At 37.6% G+C, this 25,794-nt stretch overlaps 1 protein-coding gene across 13 annotated transcripts in view; it reads right to left on the minus strand.

Annotated features, from left to right (window-relative positions):
- MRTFB (myocardin related transcription factor B) overlaps positions 1–25,794 on the minus strand; it is a 90,624-nt gene that overhangs the window by 39,906 nt on the left and 24,924 nt on the right. The window contains exon 1 of one of the 13 annotated variants that reach the window (XM_035548683.2): positions 10,616–11,186. The exons of 11 other annotated variants lie outside the window; for them this stretch is intronic. In XM_035548683.2, coding sequence (XP_035404576.1) covers positions 10,616–10,736 — 121 coding nt within the window. In that variant the 5' untranslated portion in view covers positions 10,737–11,186. Of the gene's footprint in view, positions 1–10,615; positions 11,187–25,794 lie in introns of those variants that run through there. One more of the 13 variants, XM_035548682.2, reaches the window with a different exon arrangement.

The following is a 25,794-nucleotide window of genomic DNA, read 5'->3' on the forward strand; positions in this document are numbered from 1 at the left end:
TGTGGGTAGCTTATCTCTTATTTTCCACCTGGTTTCAACCAGTTCTTTAATGAACATTTATTTACTCCAAATGTAGATGATGGGAAATCCTGCTATATAATTTATGAATGTATTGTATCTATGGTTTGTGGCTTCAATTATGATCAGATATTTGGCTTAAGCTTTGCAGAAAGAGTGAAAAGTGATCTATATCCTCAACAACGTAGTCTTAGAGGATAGTATGTAGAGTACTATGGCAGAAGGATGAGAAAAGCTGTAAGTATGTAGCTGCACATAAACTGTATGTGCATAGATGTTAAGTTCTAGCATTTTTTGGCAGAAATATGTGTAACAAATATTTATGGTTTCTGATAATACTACTTGCACACCCATCACCTGTTAACCTACACTGGACATCACGTATGTTTTTGAAGTTGTCCCATGTGTGTCTCAACCAGTCATAAAAACTGTGGATTTTGAAAGCTATCAAAATTGATGTTACTCACTCACTGAATAAATATCAGGAACATATGTATTACATAGTCAAGAAAGGACAGCCTGTAGCATGACTAATAGGGAAGCACTGCAGGGAGAATACTGAAGAAAAGATGACTCAAAGATAGGATCAGAAGATAATCATTGAATATTTTGACTTGATCAGAGCAAGGAGGTTCAACAGAAACAAAGTTGGATGAAAACCAGATGTTTGCTTTTGCAATCAACTCAAAAATTAAGAAGGAAAGAAAGAAGTTTGGTGTCAGATTGTTGTTGTTGTTTAAATATTGAACAACTAAATGTGTTACTAAAGAACAAAAAGTTTCTAAATAGAAATTCACTGTGAATGAAAAAAATGTATTTTTTTAAAAAATTGAAAAGCTGAAAAAAAATTTACTTTTCCAAAGCAAGCAAACCAGGAAAAAAGCTAGTATTTATACATCAACAAGATGTAAGGAACTAAAATAACTTTAGCCACACGGAGACAAAAATCAGGAAGCAGAGATGTTTCTAAGGAAGAAATGACAATATCTTTACAAGAGTTGAATCATCTAGACAAAAGTCCAGTCAAAGAGGATATTTGACTTAGGTCTGAGTGCCAAAGCAGATGGTCATGGTACAGGCAGTAATGACCTTTATATTGTCATTGTAGTTAGACAGACTGAGCCCTACAACTGAGCAGACACACATTTTAGACAGACTAGTATCGTTATAATGGAGATGAGCCTGTAATAGGTATAAAGGAAGGGAACTAAGAATGAAGTTTGTGAAAAGCTAGAAAGGAAATATGAACCCACAAAGCAGCTGAAGTAACAGCCAGAATGGTATGGAAGAAGGCAGTCACGTAAACTAAATCACAAGTTTTTAATAAGGAAAATGTGATGAAATTATATTCAAAGATGAATGAAAGATGTGAGAATGGAGCTCAGCTTTGCAATTTTGGCAAAGAATTGCTGATGTATTTCAGTGAGAAACTCTCTATACAATAGATTGCAGGTTAGTTTAACGTAATTAAATCTAATACAGACCTTGTTTACTATATAGAGATGTAGAAATCCATATAGCAAAAGATTTCTTTAACAGTCAGTAGCACATAACAAGGTAAATGTAATAATGATGGTTGAGACAGGAGAATAGAGCTTCCAAATAATGTGAAACATATTGAGGCATTAGACAAAGTTATTATACTGTATTTTTTGTTCAATTTATTATTATTTTTTAATAAGCATTTACAGACAAAACAGTGACATCTGGGGAAGGGAGAATTCAAAAGACACAAGGTATTATAAAACAAAGTCCCCCTGGGGTGCTTCTTACTCAAACATAGTATTTAACAAATTGTTCTTATCTGGCTGCACCCATTCAGCTTGTTGCCTGATTGCTTGCTTCTCACTTTCACACTTTTAAAATCAGTTACCTACATAACATCTAAAATCATAGACAGATCTCCAAAATAAAGGCCCAGAATTGACAAAGGTTTAAATATGTTAATATGCTTCAAACCTCAGTAATACCATTCCTCATTTTTAAAATGCATGTGCAAAAGAAGGGCTATGTTAACACCACTGAGCAAATATAGTTGCTAAATGACAGAACAAATATTTTGCACTTTACATTATCTGGCAGGAACGTCCTTTCACACCACTGCCATGCTACAGAATTGTCTTCGAACTGCTTCTGAATAAAAACCATGCACAGAGAGGTCAGCCAAACTCCTGTTTTGTCAGGGGAAGGAGGGCATTTTGTTTTATTTTCAAGTCAGTGTATGATTTCAAGATTAACACTTTAGCACCAAGCCAAGAGATTCCAAAATGTCTGTATGTTTTCTCTGGGCACTGCAATTATCATTCAAACTTACATAGTTTATTTATTACTTAATGACAGAAAGATGATGCATAATCCTTCCTCAGAGTAAGGAGACCAGGTTATCTGACTCACAAAGTCAGAAGTCTTCTGACTTCATGGGAGCTATAGGTTTTTCACCATCTGAAAAACCATGAGTGCCAGAGGCTGGCACTCCCAACTCTTACCATTTTCTTCCCATGTTAGCATACCAGGGAACCACCAGTTCTATACCCACGGGAATGGAGAGGATGGTACAAAAAGGAGAAGTCTCATCTTGAAACATATTTTCATACAGTAGTAAATTTTACCAAGTTAATGGCCTCTATTTTCAAACACTGACTACTGTTCAAGTTCACAAACACTAAGGCCTATAGAGGCAAACCAAGCAGATCCTCAACACCTTGCTATGCTGGTTTGAATGCAAGAAAGCCCAAATAAATAGGCACTTAAGTATACATCCCGTTCTGTAAAAGATCCTTTGAAAGGTAAGAAATTTAGAATAGTCCAGTCAGGTCTTACTCAGTGTGAGCAGCAGAGTAAGTGAAAATTAAGTGTATTACTAAAGAGCAAACAAAGTTTGCATATGATTTGCAGCCATCACTCTGTTACAAATCTCTAATTTGTATCCTATAGAAAAGGTGTCTCAAAGTAGTACTATATAATCACAAGCACTGGAATGTAGAGGCCAAAAATAATTTGATAGTTGTCCAGCAGAAACAACACTATCTACACTGACTGGCAAGCTTTCACCACTGCTTCTTGTCTTGAAAAAATACCAGAACTCATACTGTGTGCAGTAATTCTAGCCCTAACTCCACATCTAACACAATTATGTATCCTATTAATTTCTAATCAAATTTGTCTTTTTTACAGAGGTACTATGAAAGTATTAAAATAATTGTTGACATTTAACAATTAGAGATGAAAGACCAAATCACTGAGGTGTTCATTAGACAGTGCACAGTTCTTTCAAATGACAGCAAGAAGAAAAATTATGTACTGACTTTTCAAAAATGTTCTTTATGCAATCAACTCATTATTTCTTTCAAAGTTAAAATCCAGCTGATATGAGCTATTTAAGTCCTTAAAACTGCAAGTAAAAACGGGAAAATGCCATCCCCAACATTCCTGTATACTCCCTTGGAAATTTCCAAGAGTGGTAGGAACTCCAGTGCGGGCTGCTAGGCTGGCTGCCATGGGAACAGACAGTGCTGGAAACAGGGCCGTTTCCTTTAAATTAAAATCTGTTACACAGAAAGCCTCAATTTCTTTTTGCCAGCTTAGAACAGCTTTTACACAGCCAAAGTCTCTAACATGTTGGGCTTGAAGCACAGAGCAATAGATGTTAACAACAGATGTTCTAGTTGCAGTGAAGGACTGCTGCAGAAGGTAATTCTATCTATTGTATTGTGCATATCGTAAAATACAATCCTCAATCAGAAGTTATTTATAACTAGTATTTGGCACCAGGACTATAAGATTAATACAAGTATAGGAGTGGCAGGGTGGCAGTACAGGAGGAGAGAGTATTATATCAGATGGCAGGTGGACTACACAAACAATCAAATCATCAGATTTGTATTAGAATTCTGGACTGACCTCACAACAGATTACAGAATTGCTAAAATCAAGCACCAACTACTTAACTACACACCTCTTTCAGTTGTTACCCTTGCAACCCCGAACAGCATCCGCTCACACTTTTTACATGGCATTTTCTAAGCAGAACGTAATTTACACTAAGTAAGGCAAAAAAAAAAGTAATTTACACTAAGAGGCAAATGTTTTGCATTCGCCTAAGTCATAAACGTTTATCTCTGAACTCTATATGGTGTTGTGCTAAGTTTATATTAAATAACTCATTAAATGCTTCATTGAGACAAAAACAGTTAAACTTTTCAACTAATTTTAATTGTTCTGTGAATAAAAATGAAAATGTAGTAAACTGAATGTTTTATACACTAAGTAACATAAAGAACAGCTTATACAATCTGCACATTCGAGGAAGGTTACAAAATATGGTAACTAGTTTGCACCCAGTATTACTCATTTTGTATGTGTCCAAACCCCAAAATTTGATTATGTAATGTTCTTTTCATTTGTATGGCACGTCAAAGAAGGAAGAAAGGTGAGGGAAAAGCTATGAAAATATTTGCTACCTGTAATTTGTTGGAAGTGATTCTAAGTTCTACAGCATTATACGCAAATGCATTAAAAATTGTACACAAAATACATTAAATTTTTTGTACTCACCTCCCAACAGCCTGAAGATGATAATATAATGTTAAATAATTTTAAATAAATAATTCAAAGAAATCTGACACTACCTAAACCTGTGAATGTGTTACTCAGGTTCAAAAACCTTCAAAATCCTCTTGTATGCCAAAGTACCATTTAAAAAACAAAAGTCTTTTCTGCTTATTTTTACCAAAAAAAATATCCTTACTCATTCTTTCATGTTTTAATGTATTTTTTTCTATTATTTTGTATGTGAATTTCTGCTAAGACTATATCCAACATAATTTAAGAAAAGTAAAACTGTCTCTTGTTCATACTCATTTTAAGCAGTTACTCAGTCATACTTCATTTCGGCATATAAATTATAGCAGTGAGACTACTGAGGGCCGTTTCAGATAATCTCATCAGAGCTCTGGAGGGAAATCCTGCAGGACCTCCAAATCTTTTAAACTATACCGCAGTGATTTAAGCTTTGTCTGTGAGCCAGTAATATTGTACATATAACTGTTTCTAGAAGTAACATTATCAGACAAATTAGAAAACAAAAAGCTAGATGGGAAAGATAGCTAGATGTAAACTTAACATTTAAAAAAAAATATGAAGCATAACTTATCATCAGTTGAGAAGCTTAAATGACTAGGAAACAGAACAATCTGTATCATATCTTATTGCTATGGAATATGTTGCTTGGAAACAAGTCAGAACACGCAAAAGCCTCCAAACAAATTACTGAAAGGTCTGCTGGGATGAATATATACATATATATATATATATATATATATATATATATCTGTACATAGATCTAAAAAGCAAAACCTGGATTTTCACAATTCTTTAAAAATGAAAAAAATCACTACCATCTCGGGTAGAAAGTCTAAATAAACTGAAGCTTTCATTTCAAGCACTTTGTAAAATTGCATATATTCAGTATATTAACAATAAGTACATATTCTAAATCTGCAATATTCCTCTGCTTAGTACAGTCTTCTGATTTTATTTTTTTAAACTTATTTGACATTTCCTCCAATACTGCTGTCAGCCAAGAAATGTACTGTCAAGGGACTCATGAAAGTTGGGTTCAAATTCTACATCTAGTACGGACTTGCTCTGTGATAGTTTGGAGCATATTACATTGAATGATGACAGATGATTTCCAGGCAAGCCCTCTTGAGAGAAGGTACTACCTCCATTTTCCAGGCTCTTCCGAGGCACAGAAGGGCAAGCAAACAAAACACATACCCAAGCAGATCATCCAGGTCACAAGATTACACGTCAATTTAAAACAATGAAGAAGGTGGGTTTACACTTAAGTGCCTGATCGCAAACTGAGATGTAAGCTATGGCATTGTGTCAACTCTGCTATGTAGACAACATCCAATTTCTGTGGGTGCCTGCTCTGTGGATGACTCAAATTGCTTGCAGTGACAGCGAAGTCACTACATTAAAAAGAACGTCGCATTAAAAAGGCTGAGGTATATACATGCATTGTTGGATGCGTTGTGAAAGGAAAGAAAAAACCCTCCAGCACAGCAACAACAGACAGTGGTTTCAGAGTGTGGTTTCATATCTTAATGTGATCTAAGACCAGAATGCTGATGAAAAGACAATGAATGGTCTCTTCCTCTCTCCAACCACAGCTGTTCCTCTTGCATCAATACTGGCAAAGGTGCAGGCTCTCAGGTCAATGCAATCTGGCTGAAAACTAAGACTACAGAAATAAAGAGTCTTCAGTGATACCTACTCACTGATCCAGCTTGCTTCAGGGTTACATAGTCACTAATCCCAACATAAGGAAGAGGTTGGCAGGGATAGATGAGACTATGCCCACTTTTGGCAGCAGCAGTTTTAGGCCTAAATTGTGTGAAAGTTTTAAGAAATCTTGGCATGACTGGAATTGCCATAGCAAGTTTCCTTACAATTCCTGGTTATCCCTCATATCCTCTAACTGTATATAGATTACATACAAAATCAAACTAATACATTGTGACCTTGGTTTATTAAAGTATTTAAGCGTGTATCTATTATAATAGTACTACCATATACTTATTGTCTGTTCAAGTGTTATACTGAAGAAAAAAAGTGGAATAAGCATTGATTTACTTGTAAGACATACAATTCTCTCATTGTCATCAAAGACTGCTTACGGTAGATAAAGTTAAGAATTTCAATACAGCCTCACAGGATCAGGATATTTGCATTTATAGTGCTTCCTTTACTAAGTCAACAGGCATACTATTTTTTCAGCATTTTACTCATCCGTGTCTTGAGAAATATATCTGATAGAATGCCACTGATGAGCGAGGACATAAAACACCTCAAAAAATAAAAAGAAAACTTAGAGCTTTTTTTTAATTTTTTTTTTTTGAATACCAGCAAAGTCCTTAAGTATTACATGCTACCACAGGAGAGCAGTAGAGGTCAAGAGTACCACCAATATGCAACATGCCATCAATAGCAGGAAATCTGTTAAAAAACAATTCTCATTCAATATTGATTTGTTTGCATGGGAGGAAGGGAAGAAACCACTCCTGCCTAAATGTGGTAATCTATTAACCAGATAGCATGAAGACACTTCCAGTAAGCACCTGAGAAGTCCCTGTACTTCACTCATTCTACCCTGTATCCTGTTTCTAGCACTTACCAGTCTCCAGTTCCTCCTTAAGGCCATAAAATGGAAAAGGAATACAAATACAGGAAATAAATTACGCTTTAAGGTGGGAAAAAAAAATCCTTCCTGATTTTTTTTTTTCCTTACAGTAACCTGCAGGCAACTAGTAACTCTGAAGCTCAGATTAATATATGAAAGATAGGACCATACTGATTGGTTTCATCAATTTTGTACTCTCTTCAACAATTTTCCTGCATGGTCATACGCTCTTGCATGAGCTCAGCAATCTCTGTATCAAAACAATTTAGGGTACAAGGTAAAATTGCCAATGTTCACTTCACTCCTCAGTTAGAAACCTCATCTGTAGCCAAAACGTATTCCTAATAGACACATTATTGATCACTACCTCTTTCTTCCTAAAAGTATGCACAAAGATGTCCTGATTTCATCCAAAGCTTTTCACCTGAATTTGTTAAATATTATGGCTGCTCACTTAACATTAGAAGTCAATGCTTTAGGAATTTCTAAAACAGTTATTTAGCTATCATTGTAGAGTAAGCCTTAGAGAGGAAGTCTTTTTTATTCCTTGCTCATGCAAAAGGTAATTTTGATAAGAAATCTTACTAAGAAATTAAGAAAATCTTATTAAGAAATTCTGTTTTCACAGAACAGACAATATGTAAGATTTTTTATTTTTATCTTTTTTACAAGAAAGTAGGATAAGTAAGAGGATTTTTTCCAATGCTATCAGATACTTTAAGAGAGAGGGGGAGAGAGAGAGAAGTCATTAGCATAAGCAAAGAAAAAAAAATCATTTTTGTAATGTAACCTTCCAATGCATTTAGTATTAATTTGCTGAAGTCAGTGTTGGGATTTGTGTTTCCACCAAAACTCTTCTTCCTTGTAAAGAAATACCAAGCAAAAAAAGGGCTGTACCTAACAATACTAATTGCTGAAATAAGCAAACTATCATCTCAGGATTTTTATATTTATCAAATCTGTGCAAAATACATTAGGAAGCAATGGTTATGCCACCTTCTGAATTACATAGACCTCTACATATTTCATCCAGGACTCCACCCCCACCCCCCCCCCCCAATTTTTTTTTTTTTTTTTAAATTTTAACCATACAGATGGTATTCGTACGTATTGTTGTTTCAGAACAAGACAGGGATGATGATGATTCAGTTGCTAAAATAGTCTCATCTTAATTTGAATTTAAAAAGAGAAAGAATCCCACCATGAGCTAATTTAATATATTCTGTAAAATGAGAAGTGTTTTAAAACTATTTATGCTGTTATTTAAATAATTTATTACAATTAACTGCAATTGAATTTTTCTAAACCTGTAAAATACCTGAACTACATATGTGTATTATAAATGGAAAAGGTGAAGGTCTGCTTTAGCGTCTCTTGTTTAAAACCAGTCACACTTGCTATGCCTTCGATAATTCATTTTACAATAAAGAAAATGCTTGGTTTTGCTTAGCTGTAGAAAGAAGAAAGGCTGGAAGGAGATCCTGTAGTCCATTCATACTCTCAAAAACAGGTTCATTATTTTAATTATTAGGTTGCAAAATTCAGGAAAGATAAAAGAATTAGGAATATTCACTCATGAAAAGTGAAAGCAGCGAATAGGTACTGAAATAGAGAAAATGAAGCAAAAATAGTGATTGTGGAAAACAATCACATATTCTTTTATGCACTGGATAAACTCCAGAACAGTCATGAATTTAGACTGTACGAGTGTCCCCTAATTGTAGATTTTTTCCTACTCTGACAGACCGTCATTACTGTACATTCTTTCAGCCACTTGCTATGTAACTGACATACTCAAAAAAGACTGAAGACAAAAATTAATGTGGTTACTTATTAGCCCACCTACACTATCCATCGTGCTAGTATTTTTTATTTTACTTATTTCTCCCCTTTTTTCTTCGTAGTTTGCATTTGTTAGCATTTTTCCTACAATTTTTTCCAGAATTGTATGCTTATTCCTCTGTCCCTCTCCAAACTTCCTTGCCTTGTTCCTGCTGCCCCACACAGCTTCAGAGGTCACAGCAGCAGGTTTGAGTAAACCTGCTTGGGGTTGACAAGGCATCCACCATGAAAAAGAAGCCACTGTTGGCCCTTTCTCTCTATCACTGTCTTTCAGGCAGTACCTTTGTGCTGTAAGGGAAGCAGAACTGTTATGCTCTCAGCCACAGACAGTTACATGCATCAGTGCTGTACTCATTCTCTATCTTTTTGATCAGTGTTTCTCCAGCCCTAACTTAAGAGCTAAGTAACGCGTTTTTTTTCCTGTTTAAACAAACTGTCAGTTACTAAATTCCGTAAGGAATACAGGGTATCTTTTCACTATCTTAATTGTTATTAATTTCCAAATTAAAAACAAAACCAAACCCAGCACTGAAATTCTGAGAAAGGCATCCTGCGTAGCAGGGGTAGGGGAGGAAAGCAGTCTTGTCACAAGAACGAGGAAAAAATCTCTGCATCACCAGACAACCCAATGATATCTGGAGCAAAAGCCAAGGCAGAGTGCTGGAAAAGGGGTGAAGGGATTTCATCTGCTACAAAATACAGCTTGGTTTTGGCTCATTACAAAGTTGGAGTTTGAGTCTTGATCTGCAAAGAGCCTGGTATGTTAACATGCACCAGCTAACCAAGTGTCCTCTGCAGGGCTCGCAGCTGACCTCCAGAGGTCTCTTCCCTCTCCCCCTTAACACAGGCCAGCTAGATGAATACCTCGAGCTAGAAGGAATGAGACAACTTCCATGTCTCAGCAGTATTACTGCCACAGCCTAGCAAATACTTTAAATGTATGTTTGTCAGCCTTAAATAAAGCTCCAAGTATCCTCAAACTATTGACATTTTGCGAACTAATGCTTGTAGATTGTGTCAATTTCATGCACAATCTAAAAGCAATCATATAAGGAGATATAAATTAATTTGATAAGCAGGTATCTGGAAAGCAGGCTCAAATCTAATGTGTCAGGGGGAGGAGGGTATTCTACAAAAGACAGTAGCTGAGAAAAGCAGTGCAGTGTTGACAATAAGATAGCAATACATGTCTGTAACGCCTTGTGGGGTTTTATTTTTAGTAGTGTTATATTTTATGATCATTGTTTCATTGTATTTATTTCAACAGTGCCATTTTGAAGCATTTTGTGCAATATTTACAGAAAATTTCAGAGTCCTTCATGAATTTAGCACTACATTTTACTCTGAAGAGAGTAATCACTCATTTTTCTTCATACAATTTCTATCAAGCTATTACCATCATTATTTTAACAGTCTCAGGTAATTTCTAAATTTAGCTTTTAGAGGGTAAACAATACCTAATTTGATGAACAAAAATACTTCTTGACATACAGTATGACACCGCAAATACTTGAACTGAATATGCACAGTACTTCTGCATTTCCCGTCCCCAAGCAGCAAGTGACTAACCTTCCTTGAGACTTTTCTGGCTGTTCACCTCCAGGCATTCCTTCTCCTTCAATGGCTTAACATCTCCTGCAGGTAAAATCTCGGAAAAGCCCTGTTGCTGCTTCTTGGAGCTATCAATCATGATGAGAATCCTTTAGAATGGCAACATCCAGCATAGGAAAAAATACTAATAAGTCACCAAGCAGTACACTGCTGCCCCAAACGCTGCTTCCAGTTTCTTTCTCCTAACAAATGAGCAATTGCATCTTCACACAGGCGAAAGCAGCCATCATCCTTCACTTTCGTGGTTGACCTGCAATACGCTCAGTCTGCTTTGGAGCCTGTAACTCCCTCAGACACCAGGCACAGAGCATGTGAAGCACAACTCCCAAATCCCCACCTCTCTTCCCAGACAACCACTCCCCCTTTTCCTTTACTTATGTTTGCTTCCTCTGCACATTCGTGTTTCAATACGCAGCTTGATGGTCAATCATCTGACAAAGAATGAGTCAAGCAGTTAAAAATAAATCCAGCAGTTGCTGAAGGAGCAGCATTCGCTGATACCTAAGACAAACTAATGCTGAGGACTCTCTCCCTTCCCCCGCTTCTCTGCACACTGTTGCAGGCAGCAGAAATACTTGATCTTTGCCTGACTGGCACATTCATTACTTATTAAGTTTCATCAGTAAACAAAGCTGCCTATTAGTATTTGAAAAAATTACGTTGAGGAACCTCCTCCCTGCTACCCCCGGCTTTGTTTCAGAGATTTATCTAGCAGACCTAAGTGGGAAAAGCCATTCATGATTCCCATGTGCTTCCTTGCAATCTAAGAGAGATTCTATTCCTTTCTGTACATATTGAAAAAACAAGTATTTTATTATTTTCCTTTCTGTATTACAGTTACACTTCTTATTGTTCCCAGCAGTTTTAGGAATATTACCTTGCACAGCTTCTGATCTGCCATTCTCTCCAGCATTTTACATTCATCTCACACGAGTCATCAATTTCAATGTCAATCAGGAAGGTTTGGAGAAAGGGATCTCCCTCAAATTACCTGGCACGAGCCGTACAGGAACAGAAGACTAGAAGACTAACTCACATTTCACTTACCTAGAGCAAATAAACTATATATCATTTTAAATAGTCACAGTATGTCAAAATTAACTACAGCAGATGCATTTTCCCTTCCCTTTGGCCTGAAAACATCATTAAACAGACTTTCCATACCCCTACTTTATATTTTAAATCTTTCAGCATGAAATTATGAAGGCCATCTCCACTCAGAAAACACGTTTCACTCTTACGGCATCAGATTTGAACAGATCTACATGCAACAACATACTCCTGACTCAGAACTGGAGACTAGAGAAAAATCATTTTGCCTCTTCGGATCTTTCTGCAAGACTAGCATCATTCAACACAAAGGAGTGCAAAGGTTCTTCGCCTGAACAGTGAACTCCCAGGCACTTGTGGTGGGGCTGCACAACAAGTAGCACCACTGGAAAGTCTCTCTTCCACTGTCTTCCTGCTGCTGGGAGGAGGAATGCCAGAACTGCTCCCATCTGCAGATGGGAAGGAGGTGTAAGCTTACAGGCAAAAGAAAAATTCCTGCAGCATAAATGATTTGAGGCAGCTTTCCCAGCCTAAAGATTTGTTGTTTGCACATTGCGTATTTAAAATTTATCAGCTTAAATTACAGTTTGCTTAAAGACTAATTATAGGCAATTCCCATACATCTACTTTTGCAGTGATTTTTCTCAAACACAAGAAGAAAAATTACCACAGAAGAACTCATCATAAATCAAATGAACTTCCTCACTGCCTCCAGCCAAATATTAAGCATAAGAAACAAAACTACTGTTGAGAAACTCCACATATCCAGAAAATAAATTCCAAGCAAAATAAAAAAATTAGGGTTCAGGTTTTGGTCACTTTTTTCTTTTCAAATTCTTGTAGTGGATTCTCAACATGTAAGTTGGTTTCAATACGAAATTTTAGTGGAAATTTGCTTTGTGGGCAAAAGGAAAGAAAATACTACATGTAAAAGTGAGTGCAGGAAAAAGATTCAAGAAAGCTGCTCACAAATGGCTGGCAATGGCATGGTGAGTAAGATGACCATGAGGCAAAGGCAAATAAATGCCTTTCTCAGGCACATGAAATACTGGTTTCAAAGGAAAATATTCAACAGCTAACGGCTTTATTCATAGTTACTCTTCAAAGCAACAGAAGTATGGGAGTTAAAGTGCCATCTTTCACATTCCACGCAATTTGTATTATTACACTAGATTGCCAGTCGCATCTTTTCTTAGTGTTGCATTAACAATGAGTTTGTCATTTTCCAATACTGAAAATTACAAACTGAGAAAAATTGAAACAAAAGTATCTTAACATCCAGTAGTTAAAAAGTGTAGTATCTGTGCAGATTTTCTTTGAATTCTACATTTAGGACTTAAATCTTTAGGCATATTTTAAAGATTGTTCACAGCACTTCTGTGTTTATACACATTTTAATGAAATTGTAATATTTAAATTAAATCTGTTGCAATTTTGCTGCTGTGAATATAACTGTCTAGTTAATCTAAAGGTTTCTTTCTAGAATGCAAATAAGTACTGTGGTTTTTTTTTTTTTGGCCTTGGGGAAAAAAAAAGCTAGCCCTCAGTAATAGTTGAGTACAAACTGAATTTTAAAAAATATTAAAGGACAATCACTTTTCATCCAATCAAAAACTAAAAGATTTCCTTAAGAGCAGGATATTCCACAGTGCTATCAGCCAAGCCCAGTACCTGAAAAATGTCTCTCTCGCATTAGGTTAATAAAGGAAAGACCCTACTACTGCAAGTAAAGCTGGACACAGATCCATTGGAACCTGACTTGGAAAACAGTTGAGCTGATAAACAAATGTCTTAATTTAAGCCCTTCCCTGCCATTTTTATTCATATTGAATGGCACTTTACTCCAGCATTCAAAATTTTATTCAATGGCAAAGTACAGACTTCACAAGCAGAAGTGGAGTCCTTCTGCTTCTCTACCACAAGTATGTTTTGTTATTTTTAGTAATACCATGCTACCTGAGAGGAGTGAGTCACACTGCTCTTGAGAAAAGAAACAATATAATCTAACCTACAGTTTGACAGAAATGTTAAATCTTTTTTTTTTTTTTAAACTGAATTTTCCAAGTTGAACAGCATTTGAAGAACTATTTAAGTGTCTTCTGCAATTTTAAGAGAGTACCTCTCACCTCAAGACTTTGCGGTAGAATCTGTTAAGCAAGAAGTATCGATACCACAGCTGCTAAAGATTTCAGGAGGGTTATCTTGTATAGGACACGAACCTCCTCAAACAGCAGAGGAAAAAAATAAGCAGAACAAATGAACTGAATCCACAAATTTAAAAAAGTTCTATCTGAAAGAGGTTGGTCACATTAAAAATAAATATATATATAGGACTGTGCCACTTGATAATAATACTTTTGTTGAAATCCTAGTAAATTTCAGAGTTCAGAGAATGGAGGATTCACCCACTATCTCTTTGTAACGTCAGTGTTTATTTTCCAACATCACCTGTTTCTTACAAAACAGACTTACGAGTCTTACCAATGAAAAGTTACAAAAAGGAAACATAATTAGGCTGTTTTATTACATACTCACTGAATAACACAACTACCAAATGAAATGCTATATATCTGTTTAAAATTGCCAAATGTCATTTAGTCCTACTATATACCAAAGAACATTTAAGAAGTGATGAAGGTGATAGAGGTTTCCCATTCATTCTATTAGAAAGACTCAACCTGCACAACTGCAGAGAAAGACATTTTGGAGGACATATCAGTAGACTGCAGATTCACACAGTAGCAATACATTTAAAAAATCTATTCCTATGGCTATAGTCTTAACCCCAGATCAGGTACAGATGCAAGTCATTTTTATAGTTGTACAGATCAGTGCAGGGGCAGACATCAAAATGAAGCTAGACCATTTTTTTCTTGTGTGTTTGCAAGTGGCAGGGGTTTAGTGCAGAAAATTCCTGGCTTACAGAGCGATAGAGAAACCTTGAGGCTAAGTAAGTAAGAAATCTGAGTAAATAAAATAAAAAAGATTCACAGGCTGGATCTCCATGGTACAACACAGTGCAAAGACACAGATTATTTCTGAAAAACACCTTACGTGGATACACATCTTATGTGTTGTATTTTATACAGCACAATAGAAACTGTGAAAGCTTGAGCAGACTAGGGAACAAACGTTAAAGTGGCAAAAGAAGAATAATCTGCTAACAATAGAAAAGAGTGAAGGGGAAAGAATGACTGGAAGGAAAAAGGTAACTAGACACTTCATGATACCTTTGTATCTCAGGGAATCTCATATGAGCAATAACATTAAAAAAAGCGAAGCAGTTTTGCTTGGAAGAACTACTACTATTCCCTGTACATGCTGTATTTTAAGTAAAAAAACCACTGTTTTAATTTGCATCAAGTTGATTTGTGTTCATGTACATTAGAGAATCTAATTAGATGATTTCCACAGGTCCATCTCAACCTTATTATTTTGTATTATTGTATTATAACTTAGGACAATATCCAACTTCTTGAGTACGAAAGAGCTAAAGACTCATATAGGACCAGTGGATTACGTCCCAAAAACAACCTACCGCTCGTCTGCAGGATGGACATACCACAAACTGTTAGTGCTCTATGATACTCCATTTCCCATTTTGATTTTTAAATCATTGCAGATGGAATTTTTTATTTTTTAAAATTTCTTCATTACACTCATCTCCTAAAGTGACTACTACTTGCAATATTTATTGGTTTCTATATGCAAGTGGCAACCCAGCATTTAAGAATAATGCAAAATTGTAGTTTCATTCTAAAGCCAAATTACACCTTTGCCACTGCCAAAGGAGATGTTTCCAACTTCTCTCCATTTCTCCTTCTCCCTGCTCTCTGTCCGTGTTCCACTCCCAGCTCTAACTACACAATCATCTCGCCTCCTTTGTACTGGCTCTGGTCTAATCTCACAGTAACCCAATTCAAATAGTTGGCCTGCCAAAAAACAAAACCAAAAACACATTCATTTTCTTGCTAGGAAATTATGCCATTAAGCAGTTGCATTGGTTAATCCTGTAACTGGATGTACACAGGAGCCAATAAAAGAAATGCACTGAACAAATAAGGAGTGGAAAAGAAGGTAAGATTGGGGACCTCCACTTTTTGTGAAACTATCAACTGTTTTTAAGTGTCATTTCAAATGACCATCCTCAGATTTCAGTAACAGCTGTAAGGTAGCTTCAAGCTAAATGAGTACTAACACAGATTTTCTTCTGTACTGACATTTCAATAGCCAAAACCCTTTTTCAAATAGCTAAATTTTCACCTCATCCTTCTGCTGCTGACTGTACTTAAATACAGAATGTTCTGTAATATCTGAAAGAGAACTACTCATTTCCAAAGTAAACGTTGGGTGTATAACCTCTCTGATCTAAACACGTACCTGTTTCCAAAGAAATATTTTCAGCAGTACAAATAGCTGGATCGCGCTGAGGATCATACAAAAAACATAACAAGCTAGAAACAAAACTGTGGCTAAAACACCAGTTTCTATCAACCACCAGAACACAACCATCTCTTACAGCTAAAAGAGAATCGTAAGCCATGTGTACTGTATCTATCAATTGCAGGTTTAAACTGGGGTACAAATAACATCAGTGGATCAAAAATGGAAGCTGAAGTAAAAGATACATGAGGTGCTTTTTGTTTTGATATAGAATACACCTCTTGGAATTTGCGTTACATTCAGAGGGTAGAAGTACCTCTCCTTTTAATTTCAATTTAAGTTGTATATATTGCATATAAGTGGGTGAAATGAACAATAAAGGCTTCAGAATGGAACGTCTCTGTCAGTTAAACAAAAACCAAGCAACATCTAATTTAATAACAATGTATTGCATAGTGTTTTCATACACGCTTGTTTGCTTTTAATCTAAGCAAAGTGGTATTGTTTCTTCCCATCCTCCTGCACCACAGACTTTCAAGTGCTCTGCCAACCTTCAGCCTATAGAAAAAGCACTATTTAGAAAGAGGAATTGCCTGCTTGAGGTTCTCCAAAATCACAAGGTACAGGAGGAAACAATGCAGCTACACCAGGCTCCCCACAGTGCCTGCCTGCCTGCCACTCGGCATAGCCCTGGTACCTTTTTATGCATCAGTGGCCTGGTGAGCCAAGCACTAGCAGTGTGCAACTTTAACCTCGTTAAACAAATAACTAAGCAACAACTGCTTTAAAAGTACATTCCAAGTCGTCACATCGTATGGAATTCATTGCTCTGCAATCACATGGAAAACCCGATACAGATGAATTTAAACTCTAGACAAATAAATAAATAAATAAGAGGAGAAGTAGGCATTTAAGCTGTTTCACTACCATGAGATTTTGAAGTGGACAAAAAAAAAATTAACGTTGTCAATGTTCACTGTCTAAATGAAAGATTCCCCACCATTTTGCACCCATGTATATGCATCTAGATAAATACATATATAAAAGTATATATGTAAAAAACACACAAAAACACACAAAAACTATTTTTAGATAAATACTATTTATATGCAGTTTTAACTGCACATATATACTTTTATATAGGTATATAAATTTATATGCTGTTAAAAGTATATTATACGTAACATAACTTTTTAAGGCCAGTATTCGGTCACCCACCATGCCATCTATGATTTGCTAAGGGCTCACATAATAAATTCTGCACATCACGTACCCGTTTGTTTGCACCACCTTACCATCTTGTAGTGGCTGTATCACAAGCTAACATTTCAATGATAACATAGGCAGCTAGGATTTAGTTCTAGCAATTTAAAAAAATTATACAGTGGAATTTAAAATTAACATTCATTTCTAGCTATGCAAGTAGTTATCCACAAGGAATTTTTTCAGGGAAAAAAAAGTCAGAATAAGTCAGTTTGATCAAGAGATCTCTTTAAAAGAAAGCATACTTTCCATATCTCCTGTAATCAGTCAAATGCCAAGCCCTCTAACAGGATTTTTTTCATATATACCAGATGCCTTAAATTGAGTCAGTCACAGGTCATGTCTCCCATCTTAATCTCTTCACAATAAGCAGACAATTAAAATAAAAATCTATAAATCAAGCTAAAATGACAGAATGTTTGTTTAGAAGTTTACCAAATGGAATGACCCTGCTGGAATTCTTTCATGTAGCCTGTGAAAATGTCAGAATATATTCCATTTAAGAGGTCACAGTCCCTAGAGAGCTCTGAGTTTTGGCCTGTATGTCTTTTCACATGCTTTAATATTTGAAAATTGTTCCTTGTAGACACTGACTGATGCCCTGGGAATGCTAGGATTGTGGGAATTGGCAGTACCAATGACAAAGACAGACTTACTGGGAAATCAGTACCTACTCATTTTGCTCTCTCATCTTATAACAGATGAGACAACATTCAAATTTTATGGGGGGAGGGGGGAGGCAAAAGAATCCTCACGAAGTCATTTGTTCTTTTTGCTGACACCATGCCTTAAAAAAAAAACAAACAAACATACGAACACATATTAATTAAAACATCGTGTGTTCTTACAACGGATTCTTTAGTAGAATATTTGCACTGGATGTTCCGTGGACTATTAAAACTTAAAGGAGAGAGAAATCACAGAACAGCTGAGATCTTGAGATCATCTAATCCAACCTCCCTGTTCTAGCAGGGTCAGCTGAAACAGGTTTCTCAGATCTGTGCCCACTTGGGTTTTCACGGATCCTACAACCTCCCTGGGCAACCATTCTTCATTTATAACTTACTCTATACATCTATATGGTACATACTATATACAGAAGTATACACGTATGCACACACAACCTACGGTATTACATATATACACCTCTAGAGTGTACTTTCATAAATTGTATACTTCTTTATCTAGGTTTGTCTTTTTACAATACACTTCATTTTTTTGTTGTTGTTGACTTTCTTTGCAGGAGGGCTTTGCCGTTAATCACATCTGTATGCTGTTTTCCAGATCTCATTGCTTACAGCTTAGTGACTGTGGAACTTTAAATTTAAGGTGACATTTCCAATTATTTTCTGTGCCACTCTATTACTTTAATCAGAACTAAGTTTTCCATTTGTTGTTCCCACTATCCATTTTTCTCTGCTTTTGTCTCTCCAAACTGTCTCCAGAAAGTAACTTCTATGCACAGTAGCCTACTCTGTACCATTAGGAGAGAAAAAAACATGCCTAATCAGAGAACTTAAAGGGGGAAAAACTGACGTAGATGAACACAAGGAGAATATCCCAAATTTGACCTGATTCCCTAGCATCAAATTTGCAGGTTGAAATCTATTAAGTGCAGAGAGGATTAAGAATTTGTTCAGAAGCCATAAAGCTATGCCAAGAACGTATGATACCAGTGCTACTTAATGAGGGAGTGAAAGATAAGAGATAACAGGAAAAACAGTATGCCCACAACTCTTTTAGATGCCAGAAAATTTCCCCTGGTGCATCAAGTTTATCTGAACAATATCATTAGGTTAAGTGCAATATAGATTTCATTTAGTTATTTTGAGAACTGTCTGTATCGGAGCTGGCTCCACGGATCTTTTAGGACTACGCAATACACACCACTTGGATTTTTTATTTTTATTATCTTCACAGTAATTCACTACGGTTCCCCCAATTCCTATAGGAGCTATAGTGGCCTATAGGAAGCTGTCATTCTCATCTGACTCAATACCTTAAGGTCTTGGTTCCTGAATGCTCTTGTTCTTATGCAGCCTAAGGCACTAATTTCATAAGACTAATTTCTTTTAATAGGGATTTTTCCAGTCTTGCCTTTTACGTAAAGATGTTCGATGTCCCTCAAGGTTTTTTTCCTGACAAACCATCCAACATTCTTATCTCTTCTCAATTAGCTCAATTCTCCTGTAAAACATTAGCTGCTGGCCATTAAAGATTAATGCACAAGATCTAGCAGACAGCCACGGTAGACACATCACAATTTCTTCTACCCTCCTCCAGCACAAACTGGACAATTCGACACAGAACCGAATGCAACCTTGTATGTAGCTACTCCGAGAAGCAGACACCCACGAGCAACACGGGGCAGAACTCTTTTGCCACACAATGCAAAGGACAGAGCATGTGCACACACACAATCTGTTTACAGCCAAGACCAAGAGCTGAAGTGGGCGGATAAAGGGGTAAAGGACAGTCAATGGCCTGTATAGGATCCAACCAATTACCCATTTTACAAGAACATAACCGAGCACTCATCTGCAGATAATGACTGCACAGAAGTAATTTACTGTCTCTCTTTCAGAAACCAGTAGCCATTGTCACATGAAGGCAATTCTGGCACAATGGGATAGGTTACGAAGCCACTGGAAAGCCAAGAGAGTTTGCTATTGAAGGCAGAAGCTAGAAACTTTTGACTCTGCTGGTAACCTTCAAACAACTCTGATTGCACAGCTCCTGACAGTAAGACCTTCACACCTACCTCTCCCAGCCCAAATGGCATGCTCACTAGTGCTGGGAAAGTACTAATTCAGCATGCAGAAGGCTTTGCTCTGGCAGTACTGCTTTTCTTTGATGGCATCCGCATGTGCGATCCCTTCCCACCCTTTGGCTCTGGAACAGCAGTTTGGAAGGCTGCATGCAGCACCATCCCCATCCACCCTCCTGCTGTCAGCAGCAGACAACCTGTTCTTCCCTCCCTTGCCACCTCCTGGCTCTCAGACAGAAGCTTGTGAAAGTGCGGTACAGTACGTGGGCAGCACATTGTTCTGACTAGTACTTCAGCTGTGCCATGCTGCCTGCCACTTTTGTCATTCTTCCTCCACTGCAGTCCAGCTACACAACACCTAGTCATCATTTTTCTTCCTCTCGCTCCCAAAGAGCCTCATCTGTGTCACTTTTCTCCTCCCCCAGCTGCTGGCCTTCCTAAGGACATAGCAGCCTGACACAGATGAGTCCTTCCAGCTTCAAGCACAGGTGAACTGTACACAGTCAAGTATCCTGCAGGCAGGAATGCAAACCAGGAGCCTCTTAAGACTACGGCACTCTGCTTCCCAATCTCCATTTACGTGAGCAGTCCAACTGCTACGCCACAGCCATGGACTATATGCCAGTGGCTGCTGTTAAGACTGCCAGAATTACAGGTATATCTTCAGTGTCCAATCACCAGGGATGAAAATCAGAAGCACTGAAAAGATAACTTTTGCTGCTTTCTAACAAGTTGAACATGAACTGGCTTCCAGAGAACAGGCTATCATGATAATTCACTGCAATCAACTGAGTACAAGTTTACACAATCAATGTGTTGTGTGTATTGACTAATTATCCAGAAATAGATGCAGACTAATGAGAAACTCAAATTTAATCAGCAATTCAGTATTCCCCACAGCTGTCAACCTGAAAAAAGTTGGTCAAATTAAAAGGGAAACTTTAAAATTGTGACAGTCTAGAAGACCACCATGTAACATCCTAGAAAGGTGATTCTTTGTTATTACACACAAACACATACACTGAGTTATTACAGATCAACACATACAATGTTTTATAAACAGTTTATTGTTCTAATCCCCCAAAATTAAATGTTGGCTTTAGTGATGACTCCGTTAAAGTATTTCAGCCCTGCAATAAAACTTTCATCTAGCAAATCAACTTGAAAACTCCTATTACTTGCCTTACAATTAGAATATGAAACGTTAATCAGTTAATATTTCTCTTTCAGAGTCTTTTTGTAATGGAATGAATTACATTTGAGAGGACAAGAATATTTTGCTGCTCTTTTCTCTCCCTCACACTCCCTGAAGAATTTACCCTTTTGTCTTTATTCAGGGAGTAAACTCCTGCATTTAGTAAATGGCTGGAGAAGCTTAAGATTCTCTTTCCCTCCAACTGCTTGTCATTGGTCCTCTACTGGAAGTTACAACCTCTTCAACAGAGCTGGCAGAGCACGTAAATGTTTCTTTGTCAACTCAAAGGACAACAGTTCCAGTGGAGGTTAATCTGCACCGTGAGATTTTGAACCAAAAAATATTGAGCTATGCTCACCTGAACCATAATGCAAGTTTTGCTCTATGACTGATTGCTGGAGACAGACTGGGCAGGGGAAGGGAAGTAAACTGTAAAAAAAAAAGAATGAAGTAGTATCATCTCAAACTCACCAGGCATGTGCCTGCAATTTCATTGCATGTTTCTGTTACCCTGCTGTAACCGCCTCCATGTAAAACCAAACCAAACCATAAACCTCACACACCTGTAGTGTCAATGACAAAGCCTGAAATGCAGTTTCTGTACTGACTTGGGAAAGTCAGCTTAACACTATGCAGAACAATACTAGAATAATTCAGCCTTCTACTGGACTACTGCCAAAAGTCTCCCTCAAGTAAACAAAGTTTAAAGGATGACTACCGAAGCTCACAGTAATTATAATGCTTCCTGCATAAAATTATTCAACAACAACAAAAAACTTATATATTCCATATTTTTTCTATTGAATGCCGTTGTGTTTTTGTGTACTGAAGTCTCATATATTTACAGACTTTATAAAATACTGACATGTTAAAATACTCCAGAAGAAATCCAATTTTGGATTTTCTTCTTGTCCAAACAGATAGTAAGTATTGAAGCTACTTTTAGTATGAATACATCAAATTCACATTTTACTTCTATGATTTTTCTCTTGACTTTCACCATTTCTACCAAATTTTAGTCTGAATTCTCCTGTGAACCAAAATGACTAAATTTGAAATTACAGGTGAGCAACAGTTTGGGTGCTCTGGAGGATCACAGTGCCCACAACTCTGACTGTTCTTTTAAGAAAATAATCTGAACACAAAATTGTGTTTCTGGAAGAAATATCTATCAGTATAAAGTCAGATATAGTCAACTCTTCCCCATAAGGACAGGGAAAGTACTGGGATGCTCCTCTAAGTACACTTCAGAATTTACTGAAAGAGTATTCTCTGTGGCAGGATGCTTAAACAGTATTAGAAAGATCCATACAACTGAAAAGGATAGGAAATTGCACTGGTGCCCATCAAACACTTGTTTATTGCGTCTACCAGACTGTATTCCTCCAAAAAACATGCTCCAACACTATGAATTCTGTCTCTTCTGCAGTTCTATTTCTTGAGCTTTTTCTTTTTTAAAAATCAATAAGCTTATGCTTACAACTGTCTTGAAAACAATTCTGAAGCAGATGACTTAGTCTTCTAAAAAGACTAAGTGAGTCTTCTAAAAAGACTAAGTGAGCAGAAGGCCGGCCTGGCTGACCAGGGATCTTCTACTGGAGCTTAGGCAAAAAAGAAAGTGTACGGCTGCTGGAAGGAGGGTCAGGCGACGAGGAAGGAATATAGGGATGCTGTTCGCATTTGTAGGGAGAAAATTTGTGTGGCCAAAGCCCAACTAGAGTTGAAGCTGGCCATGTCTGTGGGAGACAATAAAAAAGACCATGTGAGACCATGGCCCATTACGTGAACTTTCTACAATTAAACTTTGTCAGAGAGGACATTAAAATCTTTGTGGGTGGCCTGATACTTACTCCAGACAAATGCCCAAAAGGATCCTAAGTAATAAGAAGAATTGTGATAAATAATGATGGCTAACTGTTCTTAAGTCAACTGGCACAGAGGAATGAAAGGCAGCTTCTCAAAATCTTCATCCTCCCCCCCCTACACTTTATTTATGAAAATCTCTGCTCTTATTTCCACAAGCCAAGCATTAGAATCTCTTGCTGCTGCCATTTCTTTGGAAAATAAACAATTAGCAGCTTGTATTTGAAGACAACGCAAAACCTACCTATAAATTATTTCACTAATTCATGAAAGAGAGAAAAGAAACAACTGTCTGATATGGAAGAACTAAAAATTAAATACTCAACAACAAACATGGTTAAGTTTAGGATTTGATGCTGCACACCTCGTTTTACTGCTTGTTTGACAATTTATTTGTATTCCTAAAAGCAGAAAAGTAACAGAAGAATGAAATTAAGTGAACAGGGTAAATATATAATTAACACACTCGTAGCAAGGTTGCTCATTAAAGAAATTTAGAAGCTAACAATCTTAGAAGGCGTTTTTGCTTTTAAATTTAGTGGAATCTTGTATTACTAGCCTTCAGAAAATGCAAGGTTTGACTTCAGAGTCAACATACACACCTGAGTCATCCATTTCAATTTTACAGGCAATTTAAAAAACTAAACAAATTTCCCAGGGGTATAATTACACACAGGGAATGCATAAACCCACTACATTCTCTTCTTCATGAGGTTTATGAGTTAAGTGTTGGCATGTTTAGTCTCATTATGGAATAGCTTTCTTTAAATATGTATTTGTGGTGCTTCCTTGACAAAATGGTAAAAGGTTGTGAGCTATCTTGTGAGCTTTTGGTACAGGAAAACAGGTTATCAGTTGGACATCAAATAATAAGGGCTTTAAACTAGATAGGGCTTTAAACTTGAGTCGAAGGGGGAAGGGGATAAAACCAGGCACGCCGGTGATGAGCTAAGAGATGGTGCGCTAGAATCAGAGGGACTGTGTACTAGTGAGGTCCTTTGGTCGGCTACACAAGGTGCTGCGTGTAGGGAGGCACATTTGAAGTGCTTCTACACAAACGCACGCATTATGAGGAATAAAATGGATGAGCTGGAAGTCTTGGCCCAGTCCCACAGCTACGACATCATCGGCATAAGCGAAACCTGGTAGGATGAGTCCTGTGGCTGGTGTGTTGCAATAGATGGTTACAGGCTCTTCAGGAGGGACAGGCAGGGTAGGTGAGGTGGCGGGGTGGCGATGTATTTGAAGCATGGGCTGGACCGTGTGGAACTTCAAGTCAGCGATGGCAAAGTTGAGAGCCTCTGGGTAAGGATTAAGGGACGAACAAATAAAGGGGATGTCGTTGTGGGAGTCTATTACAGACCACCTGGCCAGGACAACAACGCTGATGAATTATTCTTTGCAGAACTAAGAGATGCCTCAAGATCGACTCCCCTTGTCCTTATGGGGGATTTCAACTTGCCAGACATCAAAACTGGGATCACAACATGGCTGACACAACCAAGTCCAGGAGGTTCATAAAGCACCTAGATGATAACTTCTTGATGCAGGTGCTAAGGGAGCCAACTAGGAAAGGTGCCCTCCTAGATCTGTTGCTGGAGAACAGAGAGGGTCTTGTGGGAGACGTGGCAATTGGCGGCCGTCTCAGTCATAGTGACCATGAACTGGTTGAGTTTAGAATTTATGGTGACAGAAGGAAAACTGTCAACAAAACTTCAGCCCTGGATATGGGGAAAGCAGACTTCAGGCTGCTCAGGGAACTAGTCAGCAAGATCCCCTGGGAAACTGCTTTTGAAGGCATTGGCGTCCATCAGTGCTGGTCAGTCTTTAAGCACTGCCTCCTAAAAGCACAAGATCAGGCGATTCCAAAATATCGGAAGTCAGGCAAGCGGGGCAGAAGGCCGGCCTGGCTGACCAGGGATCTTCTACTGGAGCTTAGGCAAAAAAGAAAGTGTACGGCTGCTGGAAGGAGGGTCAGGCGACGAGGAAGGAATATAGGGATGCTGTTCGTATTTGCAGGGAGAAAATTTGTGTGGCCAAAGCCCAACTAGAGTTGAAGCTGGCCATGTCTGTGGGAGACAATAAAAAAGGTGTTTTTTTTTTTAGATATGTGAACAGAAAAAGGAGAACCAAAGAAAACATAGGTCCGCTACTTGATGGGGAAGGTCTCCTCACAGACAATGACATAGGCAAAGCAGAGACGTTTAATGCCTTCTTCACCTCTGTCACTGATGATTGACTTCGGGACCCAGGGTGCCCTGAACTGGAGGACCATGACGGTGGGAATGACAAACTCCCAACCGACCCTGAACGTGTGTGGGATTTGCTGCTCCACCTGGATCCATACAAGTCCATGTATCTGGATGGGATTCATCCCAGGGTGCTTAAAGAGCTGGCTGACGTCATCGCGGGACCTCTCTCAATTATTTTTCAACGATCTTGGGAATCTGGAGAGGTCCCAGTAGACTGGAAGCTGGCAAATGTTGTGCCAGTTTTCAAGAAGGGTAAGAAAGAAGACCCTAGCAATTACAGGCCTGTCAGTCTCACGTCAGTGCCTGGTAAAACTATGGAGAAGATGATCCTTTAAGTTATTGAAGCGCACCTGGGGGACAAGGC

This window comes from Cygnus atratus, chromosome 15 (genome assembly GCF_013377495.2).
Source record: "Cygnus atratus isolate AKBS03 ecotype Queensland, Australia chromosome 15, CAtr_DNAZoo_HiC_assembly, whole genome shotgun sequence".
Lineage (NCBI taxonomy): Eukaryota > Metazoa > Chordata > Aves > Anseriformes > Anatidae > Cygnus > Cygnus atratus.